The 23,875-nt window shown below is 35.2% G+C and overlaps 1 protein-coding gene across 2 annotated transcripts in view; it reads right to left on the reverse strand.

The window, feature by feature from the left end:
• LOC112904150 overlaps nt 1–23,875 on the reverse strand; it is a 58,064-nt gene that overhangs the window by 27,066 nt on the left and 7,123 nt on the right. For both annotated transcript variants that reach the window (XM_025973502.1, XM_025973503.1), the window contains exon 2: nt 9,020–9,062. In XM_025973502.1, the coding sequence (XP_025829287.1) occupies nt 9,020–9,062 (43 nt within the window). The remainder of the gene's footprint in view (nt 1–9,019; nt 9,063–23,875) is intronic.

Genomic DNA, 23,875 nt, shown 5'->3' on the forward strand with positions numbered 1-23,875 from the left:
TTCTATTTCTGCTTCTAATATGTCTCTAACTAACCCTTATGTCACCTATTTCTTATCGACGTTCACAGCACCCTCTGTTCTCATATTCATTTCTCTATCTACGGTGTCCTCATCATTTGCTTGTATAACACCACATTTCGAGCGCTTCTAACCTTTTCTTTCCCTTCGTGCTCACCATTAACGTTTTGCACCCATACAACGCCATGCCTCAGACATGTACCTTTAACCTTTGATTAACCCTACAGAAATTTAAAATTTATTTAATTCAAACGCCTTCGATTCCACACCCAACAATTCGTGACGTCAATATCTTGTAACAATAGCGGACCCACTGGATGGGAAGGAAAACCCTCCCTCCTTAACAGCCCTATGACCTTTGAAGTAGTGTAAAAGAAGTTGAGTGCGAAAAATTGAATAAGGGAATTGCCCCTGAATATGGGCATGCTTAATTTACAATTTGGATTGTTTATCATGTTCATGTAGATAACACAACAAAGTCTAAAATAAATTTTGAAAATTCCGAAATTAAGGGACTATTTAAGGAATGATTTGGGATCAAGGTTAAAAATTAGGGGGCCATAATGATTGTGCACTTAATGAAAGTAAGTACGTTCAACAGTTCAAAAAATGATTGCTGTATTATTCAAAGAAGACTTAATTTATGAATGAGTTACACAACGCCATTTAGAAATAACAACTTTGTTGGGAAATACGCTGTAACACATATAACCTTTACGGAAGGTCACTGCATCATTTCCTCATACTCTCCTTTAAAAAAAGAAAAAAAGGAAACGATCTATTACCTGCATAAAATTTAGGTTTCAATCTTAAAGCATGTTTCTTTCTGCATATATTTATTCAAATTTAACGTAGACATAAGGAAACCAGTTTGAAATAATAAGATTATTATTATACATCTATTTTTAAAAAATCTGTGGCAGCTAATGCATAAGGTCATAGGGACAAGCGGCTTCCCCCGTATTTTACAAAAGAAAAGTATTTTTATTTTACATTAATTAGAAGTTTTTGATAAATTCGCATGGGAAACTGAATCGTTTACATAGACATATTTGGCCAGGTATCCACAGACAAAAAAAAACAAAAAAGGGCGCTTCTGAATAATTGCAAATAAAAGAAAGGATAAAGCACATAGATGACCGACTGGTTTTTAACAGTGTCTGAGCTAGATTCTTGGAAGATTTAGGTTTATTCAAATGCTCATTATCATTATCATCATAAGGTCGTCAGTCCTAAGAATGGTTGGACACGTACCTCCACTCTTTCCTATCCCGAGCTAATCTTCGCATTTCCGTAAAACTAGAACAACCTATATCCTCAACTATCTGCCTATCTGCGAACAGTAATCTAATCTAGATCTACCTCTACCCCTCCTAACTTCCGTTTCTACCTCTAATATATATCTGACTAGACCTTCGCGCCTGAGAAGGTCTCCAACTAACCTATTTTCCCTATTTCTTATTGACTTAAATAGTCCTCTGTTCTCCTATTGTTTCTAATACCTCTTCATTTCTAACCTTCTCTATCCACTGTATCATTCGCCTGTAACACAACATTTCGAACGCTTCTAACCTTCTTTTTTCCGCCGTACCCACTGTCCATGTTTAGCACCCGTACAGCGCTGTGCTCTAAGCATACACCTTTAACAACCTTTTTCGAATTTCGAAATTAACCGTTCGCGAGCATAGAAGTGACTTCTTTTTATTGAAGACGACTAGACCCTGCGGTTTCCTCTGCTTTATAACCCTACTACTCCTTCCATGTTGACCGCATCCATTTTATTTAAAGCTATCTTTAACTCCTCCTAACTAGATGCTAATACTGTTATATCATCTGCAAATCTAAGCATACTAATCTTTTGTCCCTGTATATCTATCCTTAGAGTTACTGTCTTTAATGATGTTGCAGTGACAGTGTGCATCCCTGTCGGACTCCCTTCCAAATATTTACTTCTCTACGTTGCAGCCTAATACTGCCTGCTGCTCAAATTAAGTATCACTCTTCTGTCTTTGTAACTCATCCTTACATTTTTAAATATATTTAACATCTTCTCCCATTTAACATTGTCAAAAGCTTTCTCTAAATCTACAAATCCTATGTACGCACTCTTTCCTTTTTCTATCGTTTTCTCTATTGTTACCCGTAAAGATAGAATGGCCTTCCGCGTTCCTCTATTTCTTCTAAACCCAAATTTATCTTCCCCTAATAGTTCTTCCGCCCTTTTTCCATCCTCCTCTGTACAATTCTAGTTCTAGCATAAAAGAATTTTCACATTAATATTTCATATTAACCAGTATTAAAAATTAAAAATGTTAAAGTTTTAGATCTAAGCATTGAGAGTGAAATATTTGAAAATTGTTTATGGAAATCGGAATTAAAAAAATCTTTCAGAAACTGTAGCTTTTCATGGAGTTTGACAATATCTTACAAAGTTGCGAACTATTATTATTTGATAAATTTTAAAAAATTACCGTCTTGCTAAGTTTTAATTAGTTAGGAACCAAGTTAATTAATTTCTGTTAAAAATACATTTCGACCTTGTATTAAGGCTTCTGGTTACTCCTACCTCTAAATATTTATAGCCAACGATCTAAATGGTAGACAACTTCACTTTTGGACATAATATGACTTACTAAAATTATCGTTAGCTATTTACCTTTATTAGTTCGTAGTAGATACGTGCTAGCACATCAGCCTTTTCCTAAAGGAAAACATAATTGTTCCCTAGCTGGAAGACGCAATAAAGGCTCCTTGAAGTGGCGTACTGAGCGTCCCGTCGGTTATTTCTATTTTACTTTTATTTCGTCGTTATCACTGTTGTGGTCTATACATTATCATTACTATTAAAGGCAGCTCGTGATCTGGCGCAAAAATTTGTTGAAAACAGACGCAAAACAAGTGAAACCGCTTACTCAGCTAAAGGGATAGGGAAATCGCACTCCAACATAATAATTAAATGGATATCAAAAATAGCAACTAAAAAAATTAGGTGTAAACAAAAATTTTGTACTGCTTTCTTTATGTTTGACTTCTATTTACTTTTTTTGACATTTTCAAGTTTTTGACGTGACAACGTCTTATAATTCGATGGAGCCGGCTGCACGCACGAAAAAACATGACTCATGCAGCGTTACCTCGCTCTGAGGCGTTCCATTTAAGGCTTGAAGTGCAAGCGAGAGCGCGGAACGAGAGACAAAGAGGCACAATCGGCCTCCGCGTTCGGCAGCGTTCGACATCTGTCTCTCTCCTACTTGAGTGAGCGATGCGTCAGCGTGGACAGCTGCTATACAATAATACATTTCCATTTACCTCCTTCTCTATATCCATACAAAATATCTATCAAACAAATAAAATTAAAATTTTCTTTTGAAAAATGAAACGATTCCATCAGAATTTTCTTATGACGTTGTCACGTTCAACTATCGTCAGTAAACCGACTTTACAGACAACCGATTTTTTCATTCAAATCTTTATGATGAACCTAGAGCTAACTATAAAAGAATCACTTCAATTATATATTTTCTTCCTTAATTCACCTTATAAATGGTTTAAAACCTTCATAAACGGCATTTCTAAGAAATTTAGTTGCTATTTTTAAAGAAGACCAGCAAATTACTATTCCCTATGTATACATCAATGACGAGTTTAAAATGACAACAGTTTTTCATGCCTCGAATATAACACCTGGCACATTTCATGCACCTACAATACCTTCCATTTTCCATTTTCACAAACGACAGTAACACGATTTATTATCCGTAAGAAATGGCTGTTTCCACTATAAAACGACATTTTAGTACTGGGCACAAATTTTATGTAAAGTGCCAGCGATCCATCGAATAAGTTAGTAAAATAAAATATGAGATGAAAATTTATGCGATCGCGGTCGCGTTCGTGCAACAGCAGTTAAAATTATCTCATTTTTTTCCCAACTTAAACTCAATACACTAAAGTAAAGGAAGAGATTTCTAAACCATCAATTACAGACGAACTCGATTATAACAAATACGAAGGAGCTAAGCATTTTCTTCGGTGGGGGTTCGTTATTGACGATTTTTATTAAAGAAACAACATTTATTTCAGAAATATACAAAAAACAGCCTATAAATATAGAACTTATTCCAAAATCAAAGATACCTACATATTATCGCAATGGCTATATTTTGTACGTTTATACAGAATCATACTATTTTATATGAACTTGTATAGTTTCTTATAGTGAAATATGTATTACTATTGGTTGCTATAACAGATCAGACCTGCCAATTTTCCATTCAAAACCAATCGCAAAACCCGGTTCGTTCGTTATAAACGTGTTCTTAATGTCCAAGTAGGAATAGCACGTGATCCGTTAAAACTAAGCATTCTTTATAACCGAATTCAACTGAATCAGATCGATAATAAAATTTGAATTTGATATAAGAAGGTGGACGAGACAGTTTTTTGTGACTTCATAAATAAAAAAAAATTTTTTGCATGATAATTTTTAAAAATTGCCCCTGGATTCTGGATAAATACCTGCAGTGGTGACATCATTGTTTAGTTAGGAAGATTTATGACAGACAGGAGTTTATTCAATACCCCTGGCTGATATGTTGGAGTATTTTATTCACAGAAAGTATAAGTTTTATACATCTCCTAGTACAATATCGGAATTTTGTAATAATTCCTGGAATTGGGGCTCCAAAACAAAACCATTCCAAAAGTTTTTTCATAGATTTCTAGTTATTTCTGAGGGTTAAAAGATCATATTTGAGGCTGTGGAGACACGTCTTTTTTATTACAGCATACGTCATAAGGTCGTGTATGCATAGCTATTTCTTCTTTTAATAAGAATAAAAGAATTTCATGCAGTGACAATCATGAGACAAAGAGATTAAAAGCTTGTATAAGTTTTAACACCCCCCCCCCTTCAGCCCTTAATTTCCTCACCCATCTCTTCCCATATCTACAGTTTAAAACTGTGATTTGAATTTTGAAAAATTATCATTCAAAAAGTTTTCGTTTTAATTTATTAAGTCATAAAAAACTGTTTACCCCACCTTCTAATATCTAATTCTGTTATGTAGAATGACCAGAAATCGATAAAAAAAGTTTTGGAGTGGTATTTTGGTCTGGAACCCCAATTCTGGATAATTACCTATACGTTACTTATCATCATTCGACCTATTTTATTTTATTATATTGGAAAATTACATAATTCCAAATGCAACAAGATAGTCAAATATCTCTTGAATGTTCTTTTGCAAACAATAATAGGACGATTCGGTCCCAATGGTCAGGTTCTGCGATAGTCTTCGATAGCAACCACCTTGACTATTTGATTATCAATGCTCTTCTACTGTATGCAGGTTACAGGAATTTCATAGCACAAGGCAGAATCATTCGCTCCATTAAAACCAACATTTTAAGAAAATACTACTGGTAATTTCACGGCAAACAATATGTCAGACTATTACTTGCTCATCATCATAGGGTCGTCAGTCCTAAGACTGGTTGGACACGTACCTCCACTCTTTCATATCCTGAGCTAAACTTCGCATTTCCCTAAAACTAGAACAACACACATCCTTAACCATTTGCGAACAGTAATCTAATCTAAGTCTACCTCTACCCCTCCTAACTCCTGTTTCTGCCTCTAATATGTCTCTGACGAGACCTTCATGCCTGAGAAGGTGTCCTACCAACCTATCTCGCCTACTTCATTTCTAACCTTTTCTACCCACGTTATCCTCATCATCCGCCTGTAACACCACATTTCGAACGCTTCTAACCTTTTCTTCTCCGCCGCGTCCACTGTCCATGCTTCGTACCCGTACAACGCCGCGCTCCAAATCTTCTAAATTAACCGTTTGCGAGCATAGAAGTGACTTCTTTCTATTACTTGCTAATACATTATAGATACAAACGGATAGACTAGTATGGTCCATCACATGGGAACCAAAGTAATTTCTTATTACCAATAGCTTGAAACTAAATTTTATCGCATCGTGATAGGTCGCTAACGAAAAGTCGCAACGAAATCGCACCGTCTACAAAAGCCCTTACCGGATCTCTTATTTTAAGTCACTCCAGATATATTTACCGAAATTAGTTTAAACAATGCTTAATTATAAATTAAATTCGCCAATTGGGGTATTTTTCAAGAGAATCCACTATCGATTATGATTATTCTCACTATCTAAATTTCTACTGCAAGTGATTGTACGTCTAGTTATCTGCTATGGGTTGTAATTTATATGTATAAGAGTTTATTTTGCCGTCAGTCATAGCAAGTCGCTGCTCTGTTCGTACAATTGAGAACTTGGAAAGCTTTACTCCCCTAAAGCCGGATATTTCGAGGATTTCGTAGCGATGACATCTTATCGCCATTGAAACCGACTTATATGGGATATTTCAACACGAATAACGATGACACAACATTTTGCATGAGCGCACTGTAAAGCTATCTCCAGAAACACTCCTCGATAATCGTTCCTTGCAAATGTACCGAGAACGTCGACGTATGGTATGCACTATGCACTTCTATTCTGTAACCACCAGGCAAAGTGAATAATTTTAATATGACAATGAACGACAATAAGAAAAGTCGGTCATAACTTAGATATAAGTCCGAGTAATAGTAGGTTTCATCGTTAAAGTTGTATTATTCATTATTATTAATACTGATGAGCAAAGCAAAACCTAGACCAAGATGTTAAGTATTGGTTTTAATAATTCTTCTCTGCACAAATTTTTCTATTTACCGATACAATTATTAAATGCAGAAATTTTCTGTTATATATACGAATTTGTCATGACTTTTCAAGGAAATAGAGTCGATAATTGTGAAAATTATGAAAACACGAGACGTGTCCTTCCTCCAATTCATAAATTGACCTTTTAGGGTACAAAATAGTACAAGGCATTTGAAAGAAGTAAAAAATCCAGATATAAGAACAAAGAACACATACTCCGAGGACATTCTTGTAGATCCCTTTTTTCAAACAGTGGTAGTTTCTTTTTTTTTTTTTAAGTAAAACTTCTATATAGACAAGGTATTACGATTGTTCACGTAAAAGCGTTACGACCGCGTGAGAGAGGGCAACGGCTGTACTAGATGGAATAATGCGCAGCCGCGCGGAAAGCGAGGAGTCCGCTACAGTCCCGGCGGCATGTGCTGTGCTCAGCTGTTGTTTTCTTACCTCTGCTCTCCTCTATGAAACCTTTGAAAATGAAATGTGTGCTAAGACACATAGTAGAAGTGAAACTTCAACGGACAAGAAAAAGGGGTTTTACGGGTAGATTGTTAATGTACTTGTCCAATATAAAAACCTGCCCGTAAAACTTGAAGTAAAAATTGTGTTGCGATTCGTTTTTCCACTTGTCCGTTGAAGTTTCTCTTCTACTACGTGTCCCAGCATACATTTCCTTGTTATATTTATCGTTAGTGTTGAAATCTAGTAATGCAAATTGAAAATTTCAAATACTAAAAATGTTTTGTTCCAAGAAAGGAATATATATTAAAGTTGCTTCTAATAGTTTAACTCCACCAGAAGTAATAATTTTTCGTTTAGTATTGCATATTTGGTCTTGGTTGCAGTCTTGCTCTTGTTCGTTCGGTCTTGGTTTTAGTCTTGGTCATCACTAATTATTAATTAATAAATACCTAATTATATCTCAGTTTTTAAAAAGTAATCTAAAGTTCTCAACCGTCACAATTATCGAGTTGTTGCAAACGTATTTTTACTAGTAAAATGCCTTATGTATTGGTAAAGGTATTCAGGAAGTGAAGTCGATGTTAAAAATCTCGCCTCTTTGGCACTTAGTAAATTTATTACCTCAAGTTAGGGCTGAGTGGCAATCTTATTATCATTTAATATTAAACTTAATCTTCGTTCGAGATAACACAGAAAACATTTTCTCCATTAATGTGCATGAAAGTTCGATGAAGTCGGCCATAAAAATCTATAAGAGGTTATAAATTCGAGCAGTTCTTTAAACTTTTCAAATAAATTATTAACTTTCTCTCATTTCTTTAAACGAAATCGGGTTCGTCCACCTTCGGAATACGTCTACTATTTACGTACATGATACTGCTGCTACATTCACGATTCGAAAACCGACAAAGTTCCTTTGTTATCCTTCCTGAAACTAATTAGGGCAGTGCAGAATTTTTAAAGTTTGTCCTTTTTAATAATTACCGGCCGATGTTACTGAGAGAAGTTAAATTCGGAAAGTTCGAAAGACACCCTTTGCATTTTAACTTTGTTGTAGTCAAAACATACATTAGGAACTTTGTTTTAGTTTACTTAAAGGATATTTGCTGTTTCCAGAAACTCTAACTACCTGGGACTTCAAGGATAAAATTAACTTCATTATCGTGCTCGACTTTTAAACATTGAACTGTTTATAATGACACACTGAACATCATTAAGCATTTACCATTAATACCGTTTATTAAAATTTTATGTAGTAGAGTACTTAACCTCAGTTTTTAATTGATTTTGTTTACTAACATCAAAATAGAAATACAAATTAAAATTTCTTTAGAGGATCCCTAGATTTCGTCACCTTACAAACCTTATGAAAACTTAATTAAGACTATGTTGGAAATTTATTATGTCTCAAATGGAAATAATAATATTCGGGTGATTATTTTTCACCTAAAGATTACTTGATAATCATAACCATTCGCTATATTAAACATCCTTTATTAAGGAATTATTTATCATACGATGAGAAGTACAGTCATTAATATTGACCTTACGATTTCCTCAAAAATCCTTGAAGAAATACTAAAATACTACACCTTTTTTAAATGAAAACTAAATATTTCCGCCCAACGGCTCTTTGTAAAAAAAGGTTATGAGCAAAATGATGGCTGCAGGTACAAGAACAAAAAGTTATAAAATTACTTAGAAAATTAAATTTCTAGACTGAATTATCCTGTACCTACACAAAGTGCTTGGGGAATTTTAATTTAAAAATAATTAAGAAAATTTTCCCAGAAACTACTCACCATTGAATAACATCCCCGGGCTCAACGGTTCTAGTAGTTGTTCCTGCAACAAACAGGAGATTATTTTTTAAAACTTTTTTCAAACATAAACCGTTATTAAAAAACATGATTATCATATTAGTCATCAAGTCAGCCCACACACTCTCGATACGTTCTCGTTTCGCCCTTTGTCCGATATAAATCTCCTCATTTTCACAATCGTTTTTCGATTGTTGTTTTGAATCCAGATTATGAAAAAATCCAAAAAAGATGGACGTTGAAGCATCCATATCATCCCTTAAAAATAATAAATTCACCGATGATGACGCGGTCAAAAACGTGTTTACACTACCGGTACAAGCTGAGACAAGTCTGATCTCGCTTCGTTAAAATATTGTTTAAAATGTGTCGGTACCGGAGCATGATAAGACCGAAACCGGTGGGATAAACTCACCATCAATGTAATAGACTCATATTGTTAATCCTGTAAAAATACTTTACCGGACCTAGAGCGTATCAAGAGCGGCGAATCACCGTTAGAAAAGTTGCTGAGGACCCAAGCATATCGATTGCTTCCTGCCATTCGATTTTTACCAATGATTCGGGCATGAGACGGGTCGCCGCGAAATTCCCACCAGAATTGCTTACTTTCTACTAAAAAATCGGTTGTCTGTAAAGTTGGTTTACTGACGATAGTTGAACGTGACCACGTCATAAGAAAATACTGATTAAATGGTTTCATTTTTCAAAAGAAAATTTTAATTTTATTTGTTTGATAGATATTTTGTATGGATATAGAGAAGGAGGTAAATGGAAATGTATTATTGTATAGCAGCTGTCCACGCTGACGCATCGCTCACTCAAGTAGGAGAGAGACAGATGTCGAACGCTGCCGAACGCGGAGGCCGATTGTGCCTCTTTGTCTCTCGTTCCGCGCTCTCGCTTGCACTTCAAGCCTTAAATGGAACGCCTCAGAGCGAGGTAACGCCGCATGAGTCATGTTTTTTCGTACGTGCAGCCGGCTCTATCGAATTATAAGACGTTGTCACGTCAAAAAAGTATCACATTAACATTGCTAAGAAGTTGTTGGAATCTGTCCGCAACAACCCAAATTTGTTCCAGAGGATCATTACTGGTGACGAATCATGAATTTATGGTTATGACGTTGAAACCAAAGCTCAATCATCCTAATGGAAGCTGTTGCACGAGCCAAGACCGAAAAAAGCGCGCCATATTACGAATGAATGTGAAAGATTTCCTTACAGTTTTGTATTATTGCAGGGGCGTGGTGCATCATGAGTTTTTGCCACAGGGTACAACGGTCAATTAGGAATATTACCTCCAAGTTATGTGCAATTTGCACAAAGCAATCCGCCAGAAACGCCCGGATTTGTGGAAGAACAAGAATTGACTTTTGCCCCTGCTCACACATCGTTACTTGTGCGCGAATTTTTAGCCAAAAACAACACATGAATAATTCGCTTAGCCACCGTATTCCCCAGATCTGGCCGGCTGTGACTTTTTCTTATTCCCGAAACTGAAGAGGCTCATGAAAGGACGACGCTACGCTACAATTGAGGAGATAAAGACGGCATCGAAGGAGGAGCTGAACAAGATCACAAAAAAATGATCTTTTGAAGTTCTTCGAGGATTGGAAAAAAAACGTTGGCACAAGTGTATAATATCTAGTGGGGATTACTCCGAAGGGGACAAAATAGAGATTGATGAATAAATAAATAAATTAAGTACAACCTAAAGTAGTTTCTATTTTTTGTAAACAATTGCATTTTGAGATTTTTTTGTGTTTTGAGACTATAAGAAGTTCTAACACAAAAAAAATCCCTAATGTGTTCATGAGCCGCCACTGAGTTGTACATATATCTATTTTTCATGCATTGTTTCGTATAAAAATAGATAACAAAAAATACGAAAATTATCGGCCTAATAAATCCGTATTGTTGTGATATTACTTCCACTGTAGCGTCTATGCAATCAGAACGGTACGATCGAAGTAACAATTGCATTGTCAGTAACGTTTACCATTTGTTCGAATTATTATCCTGTCAGTGTGCGGGCGTTATCGCATAGTAACATACCCGAGTTTTGTTTGGATGCGTTACCAATAATGGCACCGTACACGTATGCCTGTATACCTACATATGTATGTATGTATGTATGTGTCTGTATGTTTTGCAGGTNTTTTAGCTTGGAAATACTATTTATATCTTCAGAAGTCGGAAACGAAAACCGAAATCCCGAAAGCCGACAATAATCTTTAAGAAGATCAACACAATGTAATGTAACTGTCCGTTACTTGTCCGATATCAGTCAGTTACATAAGCAATGATTTTTTGAGAGAAAAAAATCGTGCTAACCATCATCATTCAACTGGAATCGAAAGTACGTATAGAAGCCTAAAGTTAATTAGCCACAGAATATTATTGTTTTTTGTTTCTTTTTAGATAATTACCCTTAAAATGAACAAACTAATAACAAAATTTTATTACTATTACATATTTTGTTATTTGATGGGAATCATAATTTGAAGGAGACTTCTTAAAATTGTCCTGTTAGATAAATAATTAATTATTAAAATTGATTAAGAATTTATTATAGTACTGCAAGTTCCCGGTACAAGACTGGGCACCAATTTTGATCAATTCTAAGCCATTTCTCTGAGTTCATCTTTATTAATTTTTTACAAGTTTGTTATTTAATATGTAATGTATTACCCGAAGAATGCTTTTATTTGATTTGATTACGGATTACCTACTTTTGGAAATTTGATCATTTTTCATTTAGTCCGTATCTTCGTCATTTGTTTTCCCTGAAGTTGAGAGATTCTCAGGAATACAGTACTATATATATATATTTATATCCAAAATGGAAACGCTTGATAATTTACTGCAACATGAGACCGTAGGTGTATATTACAAGGTGTATACCTGGGGCTTCGTTTAAGTGAAATATTTTCGCGGGAATAGGTTTACGTTAACGCAGTAAACCAAAACCTCTCGCGGTAGCGAAGCGCCTACGGAGATTATCAATAATCTCGTATATTTAAAATCTGTGACCCGAAAATACAATAAGCTCGGCGGTATGTCGTTGCCGAACCGATTATTCCGCATGGAATAAATCAGATTTAAATCGACCCCTCCACCTTCTCTTTTTCTACCAAACGAAGAGTCGCCAGACTGTCACTAATATTTACTCTGAATTCTGAATACAAAATCTCTTCCTTGAAAGTCACAATAACTTATTTGAACAACAATAGATTGGAATATCATATGCAGAAAGTCTTCAAATCAAGTAGAAATTTTTGGAAAATTGCTTTCTCTTCTCGAATACGAAAACGTTGAAATTGAGTTGCTAAAGAATCAAAACATACAAATATAATTGGAGTATATGTGTTGGCAATTTTAGAAGATGAAGGTGTTCTAGTAAATTGTGATATTTATTTGCTATAAATTTTTCTGAAAGTTAATTTGTTCATAATTATAAGCCATAATATTTTTGTTAGGTATATAGTAACTGATCTGCACTTTTAACATCTTAATCGTAATCTTTTACAGTACATACGTACTTAAAAGATAATTCGTAAACTCTCAAATATCAAACCTATTTAAAAGCCGAAGTTAAATAAGAAAAGATGAGGCATAAGAAAGAAGGCAAAGAATGGCATTTGGTTCGGATATCTGCAACAATAGACACATCCATTGAACGATCGTTAACTCGACAAATGAAAAGATTCAGAGTGTTTTTGACACTCCGCATTCTGCTCATGTGTTCCACATCCTCCCAGTTGGATGCAAATAAATAATTTCGGTCGCTTTCGGAGGACGTTGCGCGTGAAATTGCTAATGTATTGTCCTTCGTTTTTAAGACAGAAAAGGCGCCCTAAGGTGTTTAAGAATTTCCCGGAAATTCGCGGTATCATCGATTAAACAAACTTATGATCCCTTACTAGGTGCACCCTTTCAAATTTGGGAGGATGGGTGCTGTAGTCTGCGATGCAAGTATTCTAAACGTCAAACTTTTAAAATAACAATGTACCTTTCGGAAAATGAATACAGGATATATAGATTTTTAAACCCGACTACTTTACTGCAATTGTTTAGTACTATTTCGAATATATCAAAATTTAAATAATATCGAAAGTAGGTCTAGGAACCCGTCCATCTATTAATTAGACCTTTCAATTATATTACCAGCTAATTTCAAAATATCGAATAATATGCTGTCCTAGTTGCGCCGTCTTCACTTATAAAATTTTTATAAAACTCGAGTTCTCTAAAAGTCAAATAGAGTTTACGGCATTCCGTTGGTCTGTTTTCGTTTTTCTTTGAAGATTATACAGATTTAAAACAATTTTTAGAAGACTGATAGTAATATATATAAAAAGTCCTAATTTTCGAATATTCCAGAATGTTCTCGATTCTTCAGGTTCACTCTAGAACATTCTACTTAGGTATTCGAGAACATTCTAGCTTAGGACAAGACCCTTCTACTGCATTCTTGCTTATCTTGTCTGGTATCTGATGGTCGACCTACTAACAAACGTGCTTACACCAAACGAAAGAAATTTCGATCATTATACGAAACTGTAAATATTTTTTTAAAACACACTGATCGAAATATGAAAAAGCTTTGTATCTTCTACAAAAGTCGGTTGCTGTAGTACGTTCTTACACTTTTTTTTTTCAAGAGAAGTAAAAACAACATGCGGTATGTTATTACACGTTTATCCACCAAAGAAGCTCTTCGGCTTATCGGTTTTCCGACGAACGAAGTACGTAACTAACGTTGATGAAAACGTTACTTTATAGCTTTTCGTCGAACGCTTTTTACGTTTTTACTGCTCGTCCTCAACTGCTAAAAATGTTCGAAACGGCATAAAATGACATACTAAATAACGGATATTACGCTTTTGCTTCCCGTTTCGTATTTCAAAACACATTCCGCCAACAATGGTAGTGGTGGTGGTGGTGATGGTACCATAGTACCTAGTAGGTAGTGTTGCATGGGGGTGCGACACATTCGTGCTGTGGCCGCCGTGAAGGCACAGGAGTTGGCTTTTTATTTCGCATGATACCAGGTTGTAAATCGAGACTATTTATGCGACAGCATATCTAGATTTTCTCCCTGTTTTACGGTCCCATCCTTCATTTGGTTTTATGCATCGCGTTTGTTAATAAAATTATTCATAACCCGCACAAAACAGTGACATTTGTTGAGAAAATACGGTTATATTTAAATGAAATAAATAATGAAAATTAGTAGGTTGACAACATGTAATAAATATAAATATAATTGGGTATCATTTTTCTAATTAAAATTAACACTACGAAGTGACATTTTAGTGCTTAACGCTTACAGTCACTTTTAAACGAATTAACTTGTCATTTATGATTTCTCAATACAATTTTTCATCATACGTTAAAAGCGGAAATGCATTTTCCACTAAAATGACGACGGAATTCATTATCAGACAATATAGTACAGGTCAAGAGTAAACTAAAATAGTAATTAGTTGTTACAAAGCAAATGAAAACTCTCGAAAGTCAGTTTTCCCCGCCTTCAATATAATGTTAAGGGCTAAACGGATCAGTAACAGAGAACGTAACCAAACTACGTGACACGTCAGGGGAGAGATGGTCTTCAAAAATACCACGCTTGGTCACAGAAGGGGAGGGCGGGCTTAGGTTTCCATCACGTAGTCAATATCTTCACGAAAATCTCGTACTTTTTCAAGCTACATATATTCAAAACTTTTTGTTTGCAAAAAAGTGATTTAAAACCATATTTATGAATTACTATGTAGAAACTAGAGGGGGAGCGGGGTTTTAATATATACTACAAGTGGTCATCAAATGTAAAAAAATGGGTCACGTAGTATGGGTACATTCCCATATGTATTTGCTTATCCTATTTGTATCGACCGCTATGGTGAGTCCACATTGACAAACCATGTTTAGTTTAACAAAAGGTTTGCTTTTAACTTTCATAACTCATATCTGTCTCTTATCTCACTAGTAAGTGGTAGTTACTTAACAATAAGTAATAGCATGTTCCTTGTCTTTGACACGTAATACCGTACCAGTATGCTGATTTTTCCACTTTTATTTTCGCTTCAATTAAGTTTACCGTAGTAGGGTAAACCGGGGTAATGCCACTCATACCTAGAGTTGCCATCTCTAAAATTTGGAAACCAGGACAAGACGAGTGAAAACCCCGGATTTTAGAGTGCAGAACCCAGACATGTCAACAGGTTTTTTTAAACGTAGTCAGTGTAATAAAAAACAGTTGAGAANTCAACGGTAGAGAACTGAGTTGAAATCGTTCGCAGTGTATCAGTATAAAAATGCATTTTGAAAGGCCGCATCTTAGTATTTGACTTCAAATTTAACTCAAGACTTCTAGTAACTAGAGGGATTGAATTGAAATTAATCTCAAAAGCCAATGTCTAAATTTCACAGAGCCTAAAGCGTTCCTGAGATACAGAATCTCGATGGACGCTGAGAGGGACAATGCGGATTCTATGAGGGTTCCGCTTTGTCAATCCAAGGTAGGGTTTCCATCTCTAATATTTAGAAACCAGAACAAGACGCGTGAAAACCCCGGATTTTATGGTCCAGAACAGGTTTTTTTAAACGTAGTCAGTGTAATAAAAAACAGTTGAAAATGTCATAAATCACCTTTTTATTTATTTTCAGACTTTAAAATTAAATTTAGTCATTTTTATCATCATTTTAAATGTACCTAACAAAACAGAATCTTATTACAGTTTGTTACAAATTGTTTTATTTTTTATTCTTAAAATAAAACACAAATTATTAATATACTTTGTTATGAAAACAAAACCTTATAAAAATATGAAACCTAAACAAAATAAATTAAATTTTTAAACGAGAATTTTAAAAGTACTGAGACTTTAAATTTTTAAACCCGGACTACAAATGAAGCTCCCCGCAGGACGCTCCCCGGATGCCCTCTAAACTAGGACAAATCCGGGGAAACCCGGACGGATGGCAACCCTACTCATACCTATAACCTGATAAATGGAAAGAATCGAGATACACGGTGAAGTGTATGGGAAGTGATGTCTAAGCAAACAGTGATAGGTTTCGCTAATTTGCTCACAACAAGAAAGAGACAAATGCATATGTTTATTTGGTGGCGCTGATCTAATTTTTGGGTGAGTGTTTTTACAGGTGAGTTTTAAATTTTAATACTTTTCTGTTATGAATATTATTAATTAAAGTGATTATCTATTGTGTTGAGCAATAACTCACAGATTTATGATAAATTTTAAACAGTAAGCGTATAGTTTTAACATAAAATAAAAACGGTCGTTTAGAGTGATGTCGCTCATGTAAATGCCATTACCCTGTTTCTTGTTGTTCTTTTTTTTTTTAAATATGCTAGAAATCGACCAAGAATCGCCGCAAACGGCCTGGAGCTAAAAGGACCCACTCAACGCTATAAGACAGCGATTGTAAAAGGGATGTCAAAAAGGAAAGCAGCGATAACACATAACATTCCCTTTACCACATTGAGAGATAGACCTAAATGTGAAAATATGCGCCGTCCACAACTAGGACGTAAACCTACTTTCAATCAACAGCAAGAACGATATACAGCTGAACAAGTTAAGCTTTTGGAATCGTTATACTGGGGACTGACTATAGCAGATTTGCGTAAGGTTGTTTACAAATACGCTGAGCGTCATTACCCGTTTACTTGAACGGCATCACCCATGGTCAGGGGCAATAGCGCCTTTTTCTGCCTTTTTCTTATATATTTTATAACTAATAAAAGTTTTATGTGTTTTGCACTATTGCTATACTTCGTTTAGTTTCTGTAGCGATGCGACCTTCAGTTTGACCGGCGCAAAGTAGAAAAGAACAGCACTAGGCCAGAAAAGGAAGAAGACAACTCTCGGTCAAACTCTTAACCGGTGAGGAGCGTATAATCCGTACAGTACTGCACGGAAAAATTGACCATTTTATCCACTACAATTGCATTGCTCAAATGTGCTGTTATTGGTACCATTTACTACTGAAAAAAATCAACGAGATGTTTATATTTGAAGACATATTAAAGGTTTTAACGCTTGTTTTCAACACACTACTATTCATGATTGAACAAAACTTTTGGCAGGTACTGTATGAAGAAGTATGTTTAATGAACAAGAGTCGAGAGTATGACGAGCTTTTTTCTCCCTGCCTGCGATTTTGCCAGCGCGCATCCAAGACGTTAGAAGGGGCACATCGCTAGAGAAAGTAAATGAAGTATATTTCGTCGTAATTTCAAAATAAAGATATGAATGTATAAAATATAAAGGTTTTTCCTTAAGTGAACGACATTCCCCCTGCTTCCCCTAACAGTAATTTATCTAGGGGATACACGTCGTGTCGTCCAGAACTAGCGCCGTGCTTCCTCCACGTATTACTATTGGACAACGTACAGAGATATTTAGATGTTCGAACCATCACGTATAGCTATCGTTATCATAACTATCGAAATTCACATACATAAATGGGTCGAATGTTGATATTTCTGACGCATTCAATTATTGTACCGACTACAAGCACGTTTACTCACTGGCTTGTAAAATTCCATTAAAGGGTAATTCGATTTCAGGTTTGCTGGGTTTCATGAATGTGTGCGTATTTTTAATTACAAAGGTAGATACATACGCCTAATTCCAGAAATAAGCGTTCTGTGTGTGGAGTGTACACAAACAGAATATGCTTTGATGATATTATTTAAAATTATCCGAAATAATTGCATCAGTAATAGAACTCAAAGACTTTTGTGAAACATTTTCAAACCAAATTCGACCTCGTTCAATTGGTGTTTGATGCAGAAAATTGTATAATTAAAATTTATTATTGCACAGCAACGCATTTGAAAATAAACAGCAATTATACATAAGGTAATTACTCATTATCAAAATTAAACAGCAATAATAGCTGATACGTATTATTTAAAGGGTCAGCCGTGGGAATTTTAAAGGCGAATGCAGATATTCTTTCTACAGTGTGCAGATATTAGAGGTAGGTAATTGTGTTATCCCCCTTTAAGGCATTCTTCAATAATATTTCTATAGTTACAAGTCTTGCAAACAAATTGATAGAAAAAATCAACTAAAAATAAAACTAGGAATTGATAAAAATACTTCTAAAAACTTCTTATGACAAAATTTTTTTTAATACATATTCGATTTCATAAAATGATAAAAGTACCCACTGTTATTATTGTAGAGCATTTTGCAATAAATAATTTAAGTAAGTTAGTTTCTAACGAAGATTTTCCGGACTGACACGAAAATTCCACGCAAACATCGACGTCGTCTCAGGGTCAGAGAAAAAGTCTGGAAGATTTCAGAATTCCATTAGACCACGGCCAACAGCCTGAAAAATTTTCGTCAAGTAGACTCCGGTCGTGAAAGCCTTCAATCTTAAATTAGTTTAATTTTTTATTTATCCACTTACTTTATCCCTACTTTACGCTTACTTAAAGGAAACTAAACTGAGGAAAGTCAAGAAAAATTGATCTGTAAAAATGATGACCTCTCTTTTGCGTTTACCAGAACACTAGAAAGCTCACCGTAAAAAATATTAAAAGTAATACGTATTTTTTGTACCTCATTATTCAATTTGGTCAAATTTCTTTTGGAAACTTTTGCGGGAGTGATATCGTTCTTACAATTACTCTTGGTCTCGAAAATTAAATTCGGGTCTGGGAGAATTTATTTCGATCTATAAGATTAAATCATACTGTAGTGTTCGTGGGTTTAACAAAATTAACTTTTAAGACTGCTAACGACAAAACTATTTATTTACAAAATAGCGCTATTTATTTCACTTCTATTACTGTCAATTTATTTCTTGATTCACTTCCGGAACCGTCAATTTATTTCTACCTTCCTCGGCGATCGTCTCTTCCTTTAAATAGTATTTTGTTTACTTTCGGGAGCCTTCTCGAAACGTCTGGATAGTTCCTTTTTTATTTGTACTGTTTAACTGCTTTCCAGGAACGCAGATACGACACACACATTTACAAATACGGCGCACACGAAGAAAGGCGCCCGCGGCTAGTCGGCGAATCGATAAGCTGTTCACGCACACGTATGCCCGATCGCAGACAAACACACTCGTGCTCGCTACAATAGTTTTGGATATTATGTTCTAATTTTGCAAAATATTATTTGATCTTCTTCTTCTTCATCTTAGATATAAAGTCTTAAACTGGAAAAAAACCTTTTTATCTCGTAGATAAAGTCTTGATTCTAAAGATCAGATGTCAATCCTGTCGATTAAGTCTTATTTTTGGACATGACGTTGTAATTTTGCAGAATATTTTTTGGTCATAAAGAATAATTCTCCATCGTGGAGTCATAAACTCGAAGAATAAAATAGTCTTCCAGATAAAATAGTCTTGAAAATTAAATCATAGTCTTTATTATTTAATGAAATGTAATCGTAACGAAAATCATTTTTTTTTTTAAACTGTTTAATGATTCTTTCATGAAATCCTTCTTTATTCTAAATTGATATGTCAAGAAAGGACTGATGGTCCTCATATTTTGATTCAATCATTAAAACGAGTTTGTATAAAACCGTTTCACCGCATTCGCACTATTTCTTGTTTAAAACGTTCCTTTCAACCAGCACATGGTTCCCCTGATGACCATGTATTCGGAACACAATGAAGTCTTTCAACGTCTTATTTGTATATTAAGTTGCGTGACAAAGAACAACAGGCTGCTACCTCCTTGTGCCAGTAAAGACAAACAAAAGGTAAGCATGTTTACCTTTGTTTATATATATGTATGTAGGCATCTGCCTAATAACAGTCGACTATCGTGTGCGACAACACTACCTCTGTGCCCTACCGTGTTTCACTTTGATGTCGTCCCTGTTAACGAAGGCAGGCGAGCAACGACGGGTGCGAAAAAGATACAAAAAAACGACGAAAGTAACGCCACATCGGATTCAAAGACGCGTTAATTACAAATAACGTCGCGTTTCACTGTAGATGACATCCTGTTCGCTAACAAAGAAAATTTAATCATCGCTTTAGCGACGCGACGCCATACACGCCGTCGATAACAACTTTCGCGACGTACCGGTCGATCACTGACAGCAACGACACCAATCAACGTGATCGTGAAAACTTCAACTAACAGCAAACAAGAAGTTTCTTATGAAACACGGTCACGTTTATTATTACAAAATAAAATAAATGTCTATAAAAGTTAAGGAGGTAACATCTTCGTTATGATAGATACTGATGTTCATAATAAGTGACCATTATTTTCTAAAGAGATCCCATGATTAAGCATTTGCTTTTAGTGGTAATAAACATGCAGATGCAGAAGTTGTTAATAATGTTATTTACTAAAGTCCAAGGAAGGCTCGAGAAAACTGTATTAATCCATCAGGCACACTGATCAAGCAAAGGCACCCTGGCTAAAAACTAAAACTTTTGGGTGTTTCATTCCCACCAGCCACTAATGCTGGTGAGCGGGTAGTCGGTCCGGACTATGCCGGAAGGTAGGGCGGAAGGCCCTCTTCAGCCTCCTTTCAGGAATCGTGGGAATGGGTGGGTGGTGATTCGGGTGAGAATGATGAGACTGACGAAATGAAGACAGAAGAGAATGAAGGATTATCTGTGGAATATTACTGCCCTAGCATTTGCTTAAGTGATCCAAGGAAACCACAGAAAAACTTGGACCAAGGCAGACGGACCCGAAATCAAACCGGTGTGCTCCCGAATGCTAAGCAATGGTCTATACCTCTGGTTGTAAACATCTAAGTGTAGTGACATTTTTTTTATCAATTTATTAAAAACTATGTTTCCAATAAGTGCACCAAAGACAGTTGACCCTGGCTCAGGGGCGTACATTTTTATTTCTGAGCCCTGGTCAGTTTATAGGTACCAAAGAGAAAAGAAAAAGAAGTAATCTCCCCCAAAGCTAAAGAACTAACCACCCAATCATCATGATCATAAGGTCGTCAGTCTTAAGAGTGGTTGGACGCGCACCTCCACTCTTTCCTATCCTGAGCTAAACTGCGCATTTCCCCAAAACTAGAAAAACCCACATCCTTAACTATTTGCGAAACGTAATCTAATTTAGGTATACCTCTACTCCTCTTAACTCCTATTTCTACCTCTAGTATGTCTCTGACTAGACCTTCATGCCTGAGAAAGTGTCCTTCTCACCTATCTCGCCTATTTCTTATTGATTTCCATAGAGGCCTCTGCTCTCCTATTCTTTCTAAAACATCTTTATTTCACCACCATCAAAACCACATTTCGAACGCACTTAACCTTTTCTTTTTTTTCCACCACGGCCACCGTCCATGTTTCGCACCCGTACAGCGCCGCGCTCAAAACTTACACCTTTAACAATCTTTTGCGAATTGAATCTCGTTTATATAATAATTTTTGTAATTTAAGTCTAAAAATTGTACATTTACAGAATTAAAGGCTGATACAAATACCTATAAGTAAGACTACGATGCTGTGGATGAGGCAAACCAGATGCTCAATTTATAAATTTCTATGAAACTTTTCTAATTTTTGTTCTGGAAAGAAATAATATAATTACATTCCATAATTCCTTATTGGTGCTTATAACAGACAGATGGCGTATTAACTATCGACTGAAGAAACAAGATTGATTAACAAGTTGAAGTTGAATCAAACACAAAAAATGATATTGTGTGGATCGATTGACGGAACGGAGGGAAGAATTTTTCCTCGGATTGCGGTTCCGGTAATTCAAGGATCGCCAATATCATTAAACACTTAATTAAAACTTTTCCAGTTTGTACGCAATTAATCCCAACTTGCTCACTAATCGCTCCACTAAAACCTCCATCAAGCTGCTAACAACGGCGAAAAGTGAAAAAGAAGAAAAGTTTTGGCTTTTCATTTAGAATTTTACCAAACGTGAAATACATATACAGGTACAGGCAGTTTATTAAACCAAACTTCAGGGAAATAACCCCTTTCTGGGTTATTCTAAGAATACTTTAACCTTTGATAAATATTTTTCTATAAAACCAATTTTGATATTTTATAAATTAAAGAATAGCATACTGTACTGAGTCTAGTGAGTAAATTATCATAGCGAAGCCACGGATAAAACCTAATGTTTAATAAATTCGAAATATAGTTTAAATAATGCACATTTTTATTTATATAATTAGGAAGAACAAGGACAACTAAGTAACCATCAGTACCTAACCTTTTGGAAGTGCTAGCATCTTGTTTGTACAAATATATTATACTACTAACGTATGACCTCTTTCAAGTGAAAAAACAACAGTTTATTAGACGAAACTCCAACATTCCACCATTTAATTGAGGCCTTTTTCAAGGACTAAAGATAATGAAAAATATAATCCTTGAGAAAGTGCTTAATGAAAAAGCGAAACGTTGAAATTATTGTCCGATTACGTACCTATATTTTTCACCTGAGGGACTTGAGATTGATCAGGGAAATCATGTAAAAATTAGAAGAAGTGGATGCTTTTAGGTATCTAGGAAGTCAGATAAGTCAGGACGGAAAGAGTAGTAGGGATATAAAGCAGAGGATAGCGCAGGGTTGAGTCGCCTTCAATAAAAAGGAGTCATTTCTATGCTCGCGAACGGTTAATTTAGAAATTTGGAAAAGGTTGTTAAATGTGTATGTTTGGAGCGTGACGCTATACGGGTACGAAATATGGACGGTGAACGCAGCGGAAAAGAAAAGGTTAGAAGCGTTCGAAATGTGGTGTTATAGGCGGATGATGAGGATAACATGGGTAGAAAAGGTTAAAAATTAAGAGGTATTAGAAAGAATAGGAGAACAGAGGACTCTATGGAAGTCAATAAGAAATAGGAGAGATAGGTTGGTAGAACACCTTCTCAGGCATGAAGGTCTAGTCAGAGACATATTAGAGAGAGAAACAGGAGTTAAGAGGAGTAGAGGTAGACCTAGATTAGATAACTGTTCTCAAATAGTTAGGATGTGGGATGTTCTAGTTCTAGGAAAATGCGAAGATTAGCTCAGGATAGTAAAGAGTGAAGGTGCGTGTCCAACCAGTCGACTAACGACCTTATGATGATGATGTATATGCGAATAATTTAAAATTAAAATACTAAAAAATTTTTACGTCTCTGATTTATGCAAAGCTTGACGATATATCTACAGAGTGATGTTTTATTTAAAGGAATGTTTTCAAAAAGCGATACATGTACCCTAAAAATTTTATATTCCAACACATACACACGCTCATCCAAATACGAGAGGGAGTATTTTACATTCACATAGAAATGGCAGTGGCTAAAGTGAATTCATCCATAATTAATAAACTGGATATTCAAACATAAAAAATAAAATTCGCCGTTATCGTATAATAAAAAATAACGACCAAAGTTTCTCATTTTATTATTCACTTTTATTAAAGTCGCTGTCTGTCGACGGCGCGATTGGTACAAATTTTGCGATCGATGTTTCACCTAGTTGCTGACATGCTAAAATTTTCTTTTTTTACATCAATACTTATCTTCGACGACAATACAACATCATGCTTAAAAATATTAATAAAAATAAGGAATCTTTCTTTTTTTAAATTTATTCGTTACTCACAACATCAAAAACACAAGAAGCTCTGGCATATCAATATGTTGTGAACAAAATAATTACAATAACGCAGATATATTTTTACTAAGTATTTACAAGCATATACTTGATTTAGAATAATTTTTANTATATAATTTATATTTGAATACTTTTTAGAGGGTATTTTTTACAAGTCTGAAGAACACCTTCCTAAAGGTATTGAGACCATTCACTGAAAATGTCATATGACATTAATT

Source organism: Agrilus planipennis, unplaced genomic scaffold (assembly GCF_000699045.2).
Source record: "Agrilus planipennis isolate EAB-ADULT unplaced genomic scaffold, Apla_2.0 scaffold117, whole genome shotgun sequence".
Taxonomy (NCBI): Eukaryota; Metazoa; Arthropoda; class Insecta; order Coleoptera; family Buprestidae; genus Agrilus; species Agrilus planipennis.